At 40.8% G+C, this 12,104-nt stretch overlaps 1 protein-coding gene across 1 annotated transcript in view; it reads left to right on the forward strand.

Annotated features, from left to right (window-relative positions):
* LOC136875058 (zinc finger protein 28-like) overlaps positions 1-12,093 on the forward strand; it is a 32,393-nt gene extending 20,300 nt beyond the window's left edge. Inside the window, exon 4 of the mRNA XM_068227967.1 lies at positions 9,342-12,093. Coding sequence (XP_068084068.1) covers positions 9,342-10,440 — 1,099 coding nt within the window. The 3' untranslated portion in view covers positions 10,441-12,093. The remainder of the gene's footprint in view (positions 1-9,341) is intronic.
* Positions 12,094-12,104: the final 11 nt, after the last annotated feature.

The following is a 12,104-nucleotide window of genomic DNA, read 5'->3' on the forward strand; positions in this document are numbered from 1 at the left end:
ACTTCTCCATGGTCTTCATATTTATAGACTTGATCGTGGTGAAAATAATAAAGTAATGAACCTGATCGTCTGCTATCTACGATGGTGTAAGCAGAAACATAAATTGTAAAATTCCATTCAGCCTAGAACACACTGAGAGACTCTGCTCTTGTTGCTACTCATGGAATTTCACCCAATATTCAAACTGTCACTGCTGATTAACCTGAAATGTTTCATTTGATGAGTTATATATTTTATCAATATTGCAAATAATGGAGTGAATTGAACACAAATTCAACAAGCGTTCTGTCATTGAAACACTATTTGTAAAAATATGTCATTTATAGACATTGGACACAGGCTTTAAGGGAGAGAATTTGATCATATTAATTTGAACGCTAGGATGTGTACGATATCTATTGTTTCCCGTTTTTTACAATGTAATATTCATCAGTATGCTTCTTGTTATTGTGCTTTAGTGTTTGGCCTGTCTTTTGGCAAGGTCCAGGGTTGTGGTTCGTTGTGTCCCATTAGTTCATTCTCGGGCCATGTCTGTTTGTAGTCTTACAGCTTTCAGGTCGTTGTGCACTTTATCGCCCCTTCACTGCCTTGTTCGTCCATTGCGCCTTTTCCCACTGAGTTCCTGTGTATACCCTGAATTTGATATCATCTTCTGCACGCAATATATGCCCAAACCAACCCAAATGGCTTTCCTGAATATTCTTCTGGATCGGTGCAACGCCAAAACGTTTCCTAATAACATCATTTGAAATGTGACCCAGTGTAGTTATGCCAGCCTTAGTTGGCGTTCTACCGCCAACATTCGGTGCTGTTAAAAATGACAGGACAGGCAAGAGTTCGGTAGATCTTACATTTCAGATGGTACTTCATCCGGTGGTCTTAAGGGCGCCCGTTTTCATTCGCCACTTCTGCCAGGCTGCACATATCCTTAAATTGACTTCATCAGTAATTCGGTCGTCGTCAGATACTGTAGAGCCGAGATAAATAAATTTATCTACTCGTGGTATATCTTCACCATCAAAGTGGATGTTTCCAACTTCTCTAGTATTTAATGTCGTGTATTCTGTCTTTTGTTGTTGAGACGCATGCCATATTGCTCTAGTGGATTGTTCCAATCTTCTTTTTGGCAGTGGTGATGAAGTTCTCCGCAGCCAAAATGACACTTTCAGCATTGAAAAGTGTCCGTGGTGTTGGCTTTTTGAGGTCTGATGTAATGTTGTCCATCACAAGAATGAACAGTAGTGGGAATAAGGCAGGGCATTGGTGGACTCCTACAGTTATGCGGAAGTCATGGGACGCTCCTACGGCATTTCGAACATAACGCCTTGGTTCTATGTAGAGCAATTGTACCACAAGATGGTCTGGATTGCCATGTTCTTGTAGCGCTGACCAGATTAGGTCATGTGGTACCCAAAGGAAGGCTTTTTCAAGGTCCAGAAAGTGGATATGAAGCCTCTTATTCTTTCCACGGTGTTTCTCAGCTAAAAGACGTGCAGTGTGGATTGAAACTGGTGTGCCTCAAATTTTTACAAATCCAGCTGGGCCATTGTAAGTTTGGTTACATAGCTAATCCTTTCGTCAAAGATTTGTTCAAAATTTTTTGCCATTGATGCTTTCACGGCTCGTACTTATAGGCATGATATTGGCTTTTGAGTTTACGCCGTGTCAATAAAATAAGGTGAAAATTCTTTACGGCTTCTTTCTCGTGGACAGTCAAGATTTTCTTCTGATGACGCAGAGCGCAGTTCTCTGCGAAACGTAAAGAATTTCCACCTTATTTTATTGACACGGCATAAGCCCAAAAGCTTATATCTTGTTCAGAATTGTCACTGAGTGGCTCAGAAGTCTGATCGGGTGGTAATTTGAAAAATCGGCAGTGTTTCCCTCATTTTTGAATTTCTGCTCCGTCGCCAGTCCAGTGGTTGAAAAGCTTGTTTTAGCCACACTTCTGCATCCCACCATTGAGAGAAACAAAACTCTACTGGATGATCATCGGAAACGATGGCTTTCTCTGGTTTCATCTTCAGCACAGCCTGGATTTCGGTGACTTCAATTTCCTTCATTGGGCCTTCAAAAGCCGAGGTGGCTGGGATTAGTAGATGGGGAAATTCCAAGGTTCAAATTTCGTCAAAGTAGTTCCGCTAGCGTCCCATGCTTCGTGCCAGTCGAATCGTCTATTTCCTCATTGATGTCATAAGAATGTTGGATATCTTCCGTTTTGGGATGCCTCGATTTAACTAGCCGGTAAATTTCCGCTCGCCTTCGTGCGTGTTAACTTTCACATGTAGGCCTGCATACCTGTTTGCTTTTATTATGGCATTGAATTTCATCGCTTCATTACAAGCTGCTTCGTAGACATTGAAACAAGATGGTGATTTATCTGAAGGAAACTTGTGCTGCATCCTTAACATCGTCATTTGAAAGTCACCCGTCATTGTCAATCCTTCATCATCCCGGTTTAGTTGTTCCAAGGCTATTGCGCGATGATCTGCTCGTTATTCTAATAAACAAACTAACAACCAACCTCTAGCGACGTGTTTTATAAAAAGACGATGTCTTAGATGTTCACAAAATTGTATTTTACTTACTTCAGTTCGTCTTGTTGTCAAAGATATGGTAATACTGCACACGACAACAAAAGGAGGGAAGGAGGACATATTGTTTGGGTTCAGACAAATATCACATCATTTCAATTTGCGGATATTTAAAGGAATGAAGTAAGTGGACCTAAATGAAAATTCTCCTAATATCTGAGTCGTCGTTTATCTATCGTAAAAAGTCTCTAAAATTTTAGTTTGTTTGGTTTTAGTTTATTTAAGGAATTGGAAGAGAGTAAGAGGAGAAAATTCTGATTCATAAGAAGTCTAGAAAATTAAAGCAGACGTTAAGAAAGAAGAGAGAAGAAATATTTTTAAAAAATGACTAACTTCATAAATGTAGTTTATCAATTTAATACAAAATGGCTATTTATTGTTGTTATTTTATAATTCAGGATAGAGACTAATTTTATAGATTTTATAGAAGATGAAGAAAGAGTTACCATCTTCAGATATTAATAAGGACATAAATTAACATAGAGGGATTAATTTAATTAGATTTTATCATTTATGATTGGTAACATTCTGGTAAAATATGTGACAAATGACAATGTAAATAGGCTAAAGAAAACTTAGAGTAATATTGTAACTAATTTAAAATTCATATATTTTAATATATAATTGAAATATGATACCAATGAACCATAATCCTAAGATAATTAGTATTTGGCATCGCTGAGGAAGAGAGCGGAGGCTCTGGAAACATGTACATGTACGGTAATTAAATAGAATAAAGTGTATAAAGTATTGACAAGGCGGAAAATTATTTTATAGAAATTTGAGCTAGTCGTTAGCATTGTGACAATGAACTTGGTGAAGAAACTTACTGATAGAGAAAATTCAACATTCTTTTCATCCGCCAGGGGTTACTTCTGCGCAGCATGTCATGATATTATGAACAAGTTCCCTCTCAATGATGAAATACTGAAACATGCAAAATTTGCAGATGTTTTACAAATTGAAGATGCGCAGTTTTCTGCTGTACAATTCTTTATGGAAAAATTTCCATCATTGCTGCCGAGGAAGGACAGTGATTCGGTTGGGTATGCAATGAATGTCCTACAGAACCAATTTGTAGTTATTCAGATTGATGACTCTGCTACTGTTGACAGATGGCAACATATTGGGTTGCTTCGTTAACATTCGTGGAGCCGATGTTGTTCCTAAGTTCTGACTATTGTGCATTAATGCTGAGTGTGAACGTGTGTTCAGCTTGGTAAGAAAAGAACCAAAATCAGTTCAGGTCCTCAGTGTCAAATTAAATTCTGGATTTTATTTCTGTTTTGAAGACCAGAGGTACTGCTCCATGTTACCAGAGTGGTTTTCCTCCAGAATTTTTTAAGAAAGCAAAGAAAGCAACTCATCTCCATCTGTCCTCTCCAACTTGTGTGTGCATACTGTGAACTTGACAGATTTTTGTAAAAAGGTGTACATGTTTAGTTTAATTTTGACGGTATCATTCATATTGTGACTCGCAAGTTTAAAGTGCATAAAAACACTGATTGTGTACTGTGTGTTCTGTTCCCAAAATTAAGTGAAATCCGATGAACATTCATTAAGGTGTAACTTTGTGTAAGTATTTAATTTCAGAGGTGATCATACTATGCATTTGACTTCTATTAGTATTGTTTGTAATCTCCCCCTTGCTGTCCTTTTTCACTATATCTCAATACTTTGCGACGCATGCGCGTGTTGTTAAAAAAGTTCCCTTTTTTATCTTCTTGATTTCTGTTTTTGAAATTTTGTAGGTATTCACTAAAGATAATCACTTGGTCGTTGGAGTTTTTGAAATAAAGGAACCTCTTTCATTCCTTTACATAGCAGCAGTATCCACTACGGTGCATTCCAATGTCCTATTGTCTCGAATTGTAGTTTAAGCTTTGATTTTGGATGTAGTAACAAAGGAACATTTGTAAGAATTTTCAAAGATATGACAGCTTGCATTTGCATTCAAATATTTTAGGATATCAAAACATTATAATAAAATACTACAACCTAAGCCGTATGCGTAACGTCTAGGGCAGCATTATCTGGAAGTGAAATGAAAGCGTCAACGTCAGGGAGCTCTTGTTTTCTTTCAGCTTCTCCAAAATTTCATCAAGATTATTGGCCTCCATGTCATATACGGCCTCTGTTAAAGAAAGCATTTAAGACATAGACTGATGTAATACATTGTAGTGAGTATGAAGTTTTATCTAATCCTACCGTCCTATATTTAAGGTGTCTTAGTTTGATTGCACGTGAAAGCTATGCAATTAGATATGACCAGATTGTGACATTTATGGAACCGGTAATGTACGTCAATATCCTTCCCATAGGAATCTATAGTACCAAGTCTTGTAAATCTCATTACCAACTTACAAAGTGAACCTTATACACACATTCACGATAATCCTAGTAATTGTAATGAAAACAACATAGAACAATTTTCAAATCTTCCTTCATACACGAGTACATAAATTTCCTTGTCCTGGCATAGACCATGACATTCAACAACAACAGATAAGAGATCATTCTCACTTCAGCCGCACATTTTGTGTCTTCTTCCTTTTTCGTTTACCGATCGTCACTTGTCTCGTAGTCTAGCTGAGGGAGTTATTACTACTCCTTGACTCGTAACACTGGCCCTCCTTAAGCCTTTTCCGTCCTGGATCAGTTCGCAACCAGTCTTGGATAACCCGTTAGTCAAGGAATTTGCTCCTTTCTATAGTGCTAACCTATGAAATGCACCACTTTTTGAATTCCTCAGGGAAGTCTAAGATACAATATATTAAGTCTTTAACACCTCGTACGGTCCATCCTATGTACGCGGAAGTTTAGGTGGCAGACCTCGCCGCCTCCGTGGACTGAACAGCCACACCAAATCCTAGTCTTCAAATCCACCTTCTTCAGCCAGCGCGTCGTAAGCATGTTTCATTCGGCCACTAGCAGGTTCTGTGTTTCTTCGAGCGAAGACGTGAATCTGATTCACCTTTCTCTCCTACATCTCACGTAGTCATCCGCAGCTATCTGGTGCTTGTCGAGTCTACTGCCGAACGTCAGATCGCAGGGTGAACGCAGCTCCTCGCCGAAGAGATCGTAAGCCGTAGTCTGTCCTGTCGTTTTTTGGTTCGAAAACCTTAATGCCATTGAAAATAATGACAAGTGTTCATCCCAGTCACGTTGATTGACGTCTGCAACTTTGGAAAGTGTTTTTCAATCGTCCTGTTTATCCGTATAGCTATGTTGTCAAATTCAGGCACGAAATACCAATAGTAGGCACATAGTCCTAAGGAATTCTTGAGCTCATGTACATCTCTGCGATCGTCGCCATAAGACCTACCTGTGTCGGTGCGACGTAAAACAATTAGCATTATTATTATTACATCTCTGGGGACAGGGCATTCTTCTGCACGTATCTTCTCTGAGTCTGCGGCTACACCGTCTTCGGAAACATCTCCCAAATAACTGACCTTGGCATTCAGCTTCAGCTTGATGCTTGCAGTCGCTTAAAGACGTGCTTCAGGTTTGACAGATGTTCATCGAAAGTCTTACCTGTTTCTCTTACGTCATCCAAGTAAGCAAAGCAGGTTTCCCGCGACAGAGGTCAGAGTACTGTATCCAGCAGTCCTACAGACGTAGCTCGTGCATTGCACAGTCGAAAATGTATGACCGTGAAGTGCCCAAGTCCCGTACCAATTGAGAACGCTGTTTTCTCTCTGTCTTCGGCCTCCATTTCTATTTGCCAAAATCGACTTTTCAAGTCCAGAGTGGAGAACTTCTGGGATACAAAAAATGCGTCTAGACTGCCGTCTGTCCTGGATAATGGATGTATTTCACTGTCTTGGTGTTCAGCTGTCGCTAGTCCGCTCAAAATCTGGTCGAACCGTCATTTTTCGTCACTAAAATCACCGACGACGTCCGTGGACTAGTAAACATGTAAGTAACACCCTGCTTATACGTATTACAAACAATTCTCTCAGCCCCTCTCTTCTTGATAGTGGTGAGCATCGTGGGCGCTGTCTGATCGCTTTTATATTTCCGGTGGTTGATATATATTTCACGACACTCATCCTGCCGTGCGGAGAGTACTCGATTGTGAGGACGTCTTAATATTTGAACATTTCTTTGACTTTGGCCTGCGTTAGCATAGTATGTCCGAGGTCTCAGTTAATTTTAAAAGGTGATGGACATCCTGGGTATCCTTCGTTGTCTCCCCACGAACAATGGATTATACCGGATTACAATAGGCCACCTGAGTGCCTCTCTTCGATGGTACTGGTAGTTCATTTAGGTTCATCATTCTGATTGGGGTAGGCCCCTTGGCATTTACAACACCTTTTCCCACCAATAGTCTTCTTCGGCAACGGGCTCGACAGTTGCCCTCACTTCTCGGTCTGTGTTATCCTTTTGACCCACGATCATATTGTCGCTTCTGCTTCATCCGCTAAGAATGACGTCTTCGTTAGCGAATTTCAAGCATCCTCGTTTCAGATCGAAAGTGAGCTCAAATTAGTCGTTATATCCATCCCAAAAATAACATCATCTGTTACATCAGCCCCTATTACTCGCTGTTCTATCAACTTCGCATATTCTAAGCTATTTGAGTGCGCCAGACGAAGGGCTCGTTGCAATTCTGGGTCGGGTATACCCATCACAAGAGTCTCTACACATAGCTATTCTATGAAATCGTTTGGAGCTTAAGGATACGCCATACAAGCAACTCGCGCAATGTCTACCTCAAATTCTTGTAGTGCCTCGCCACGTTTTTGGTGTGTCTGCTACGAAGTTGACTATGTTAAATTTGTTGAAGGTTTTTGTCATTGTACCTCATTTCTAACTCGTGCCACCATAGAATTGAAATTAGGTTGCTCACTGTCTGGAATTGCTTGGAGTATATCCTACGCATCACCTTGCTGCACAATAACCAAGGCAGTGCTTTTCTTCTCTAGTCTACCCATTGGCGGCAACTGCGGCCTCAAATTGCCTTCTATACGTAGACCACGAAGTATTGGAAACATAAGGTGGTGGTTGCACACGCACGGTCCCTGCAACATTCCCTAATCTTGTACTGAATTCAGAGGTTGGCCTGTTCATTGCTATGAACTCCTTTCCAGTATTGCAGTTCAGTCCTCTATAGCCATTGTTTTTCGCTTTTCATGAGTTTCTATTTGTGTCAGTCCTTGATCAATTTGAAATACCGGCGATTCTGTCAATCTATAATTTTCTGCCTGTTTCTTTGAATATTTGCCTTGCTCTTTCTCCAGTACACTATAATTTTCGACTTGTCATTTTATAACATTCTACGAACTTCCAACATGTGAACAGATATGGTAGTATCACCCTCTATTTAAGAAATCTCTTTACCTGTATCCTTACATTCTGTTTCTGTTGCTGCTCGATGTCGTGACTAACACGGCCGTGGTTCCTGAATTAACCTCATAACGTTCCTCCAGCTCGCGCTTCAGATCGGAAACATTTAAATCCTTCAACCTCACTTTCAACAAAGCCGCCAGTATTTGTATTGTCCTCCATATATCCTACTATCCTTCAAAGGTCACGGATAGTCCAAACAATATCCCATTTTTTACGCCACTTGTTACATTCTTGGGTACGTGTAACGTATACCAATTTCTTTTCCGTAAATCTCATTATAGGTCACCAAGAAAACGGTGTACCGGGCGAGGTGGCCGTACGGTTAAGGGCGCACATCTGTGACCTCGCGTACGGGAGTTAGTGCGTTCGAATCCTCGTGTCGGCAACCTTGATGATGGTTTTCCGTGGTTTCCCATGTTTACACCAGGCTAATGCTTGGGACGTGAATTATTTAAGGCCACGGCCGATTCCTTCCCACTCCTAGGTCTTTCCTCTCGCATCGTAGCCATAAGACCTGTCTGTGTCGTTGTGACATAAAGAATACTCTACACACACACACATTCACTCTAATACTAGTAGTTTTCATCAAGGTAACACACATTTTCCTAATCTTCATTCATGAGTACATAAATTTCCTTGCCTTAGCATACAGCTTGACATTCAAAAAGACAGACAAAAGATTATTCTCAATTTCGCCGCACATTCTGTCTCTGCGTACCTTTCTGCATATTGATCATCACTTGTCTCCCTGTCCAAGTGAGAGTGTTATTACTACTCCATGACTCGTAATAGTACTTTTGGGTCACAGTAAATAATATATATAAACTATTTGCCATTGTTGAGCAGATCTTGCTCACAGTCGACAGGTAGTGTTCTCCACTTTGTTAGCACCTACAACACTGGAATTCTCTCAGACAAGGGCTTTAAAAAAATTAATTACCCACCTGCTACAAACTGCAGTGTGGTTGAACAAGAACAACACTCCAAAGCATATGCCGTTTTTATATGGGATTTCACGGATTTCAATAGATAATGTTCGCCGGGTATAAGAGCTTGCACTTCTCCTTTCAGCTAGACCACTTCTCGTTCATTCTCTGAATGAGGAAGCCATGAACCCGTACATTACTGAATTGTCAGAAGTATGATATTGTGACGTTAGGCATTCGAGAGAAAATTCTCAACATGTTCTCGTTACAAGCAAGAGCTTTTGATATTCACGGCTACACTCTTAATTTGAGTTGTGATGTTTTCCGTCTGGCATTTGATGGTCATAAGTAACGAGCTCTCCGTATAGGATATCATTGAGTGAAATATTCAGTAGCAATTCCCTTTGTGAGACTTGTAGAGGGGTTGAATTAGAACTGTTGGTGACATGTTTTCAATTTGTAGATTGCGCCCAGAGATGAACTATGCCGATTATCCACCTCTGGATAACCGTCGACATCCCAAGAGAAATAAGGAGGATCCTTCCCTCATTTGCGATCGCTGCGGAAAGATCTTCAGTAGACGAAGCAGCCTGTTGAGGCACGTCATGATCCACTTGGACCAGGTGCACCATGTTTGCGGTATTTGTCAGAATTGCTTTACAAGAAGGAGTACTCTTACAATGCACATGCGAATGCACACGGGGGAGAGGTCACTTAAGTGTTCAGTGTGTCAGAAAGTCATGACGAGGTCTTGGAATTTGAACAAACATATGCGCTTGCATACAGGTGAGAAGCCATATCGTTGTCAAGTCTGTGAAAAACTCTTCGGTGAGAGGGGCAACCTTGTAAGACACATGCGGACTCATACAGGTGAGAAGCCATATTGTTGCGAAATTTGTAAAAAGTCCTTTAGGTGTAAAGGTACACTGTTTAAGCACCATCGGACACATACAGGTGAAAAGCCTTTTACCTGCCAAACTTGCCGGAAGTCTTTTGCCTACGAAGGTAATCTCAGATCACACATGTTGACGCATACAGGCGTAAGGCCATACTGCTGTGAAATATGTGGGAAGGCTTTTAGCCGACGAGATGGTTTGTATGTCCACTTACGGACACACACGGATGAGAGGTTACATTGCTGCGATGTATGTGGAAAAGCGTTTAACCGGGGTGGTGATTTGTCGAAACACATGCGTGTTCATACAGGCGAGAAACCTTACATCTGCAATTTATGTGGTAAGGCCTTTAGACAGATAACCAATAAGAACTACCATATGCGTACCCATACGGGCGAGAGACACCACTTATGCAATATCTGCGGGAAGCGCTTTTTCCGCAAAGGCAGACTAGCCGGACATATGCGGACGCATACAGGAGAGAAGCCATACCCCTGCAATATGTGTGGCAGATCCTTTAGCGAAAATAGCACCCTTATCGCACATATGCGTATGCATTCCGGTGAAAAACCTTTCTGCTGCAATACTTGTGGGAAGTTCTGTAGTGGTAAAGGCAACCTAAAGGCACACCTGCGGGTACATTCAGGCGAGAAGCCTTCCTTTTGATAAACCTAGGGCGTTAGCTTTAGGCATCAGTGGCCGCCCGATATGTATTCGCGGGTTATGATTGTACCACGTCTCCTGTAGCCTGACTTGCCAAATCCTGCACTGCACGAAGAAGTCTGAAGAGAGAGTGGAATGAAGTTGTTTGGTTACATCTCTACATGGTGATCACAAACTCTCATTACCCGCTATGTATTACATAGATCGTGTTTCCTTATTTTAATGAAATGTTGTCTCTTAGTGTTGTAGGTGTTAATATTTGATAATACAAATTACATATTTCATGGTACAGAACCGCGGATTGTGATTCACTCCTCTCATTTGAGGTTAAACATTGCTCTCGGCAGTGTTTAAACATGACCCGTTGAACATCAGTTTTAGACGGTGTCTAAATGATAATTAACGTCTCTGCAATGCAGCAGCCATATTTAGCATTGTTTAACCGTAGATATCATCTAATTATCGTTTCTCCAATTGGCACATAGTGTTGATCAGTCTGCTACAAGTCCTTCAGGTAGAAACGTACGCTGTCGAATAATATTCGGGCGCTTTTCTGCTAGAAGGCAAACGAGTGCTGAGTAATTCTATAAGATATCCAGTCGTGGAAATTTTTTTCAAAAGTTCCTAAATGGATTCACACTAGCGATAATCCTCTGTGCTCTACAGTAGAGTCTCGCTCAACCGACCTTCGGTTATCCGACATTTCGTGTCATTCGACACTGGTAGACCTAATTTTGAACTTTTGGTGGAGACTAAAGGGCCTGCCAATATCCCCATTCTGCAAGAAAATGCGGTGTATTTTCAGAAGGAGTTTAATGAAGGGGACCCTAAATTTACTGCCAGTGCTGGGTGGCTTCATCGGTGGAAAAAACGGTACGGCATTGGGCAGCTTAATATCTGTGGAGGAAAACTGTCAGCTAAATGCAATGAGGTTGTGAAATTTAAAAAGGAAAGTCAAGTAATAATACTTGCTGTAGGATCAACCAGTTATCTCATTTTTAATTGTGATGAGACTGGGCGAAATTTAAAGATGCTGCCATCAAAAAATCTCGCAGCCCAAGCCGAGACGTCTGCACCTGGCTACAAGCGTAGTAAGGAAGGATTTACTGTTCTTGCCTGTAGTAATGTTACTGGGTACTAAGAAGGAAAATTGCTTGTAATTGGTAAAGCAAAGAAGCCTAGGGCATTTAAAATATTTCTGTTAATACTCTTCCCGTCCATTACACGAATCAGAAGGCTGCCTGGATGTCTGCTGACATCCTTAAAGACTGTTTTGTTACACAGTTTGTTCCAGATGTAGAAAAATTTCTACCTTCAAACAATCTCCCTAGAAAACCTCTTTGTCAACTAGACAACCCTCCAACACCCCCAAATGAACAGCAACTTAGAAGTGGTGACATCAAATTCAAGTTCCTCTCACCTACCGTGACATCATCATGTCAGCCAGTGGACCAAGGTGTGCTGGAAACACTGAAGAGAAAATATCGGCGGAAACTCCTTTCATCCTTGGTTGTGAAAGTTTCTTTTCGTAAGATATTTGGCATGTTTTTGTTCAAGACTGCATGTACTGAATAATTGAATTGATAATTCAATAAATAGAGTGCTGTAAAACATGTTATTGTTTTAGTAATACAGTAAGGCCTTCCTGTTTGTTTTAGTTAATTTTC

The sequence above is a fragment of the Anabrus simplex genome, chromosome 5 (assembly GCF_040414725.1).
Source record: "Anabrus simplex isolate iqAnaSimp1 chromosome 5, ASM4041472v1, whole genome shotgun sequence".
In the NCBI taxonomy this organism is placed as follows: Eukaryota; Metazoa; Arthropoda; class Insecta; order Orthoptera; family Tettigoniidae; genus Anabrus; species Anabrus simplex.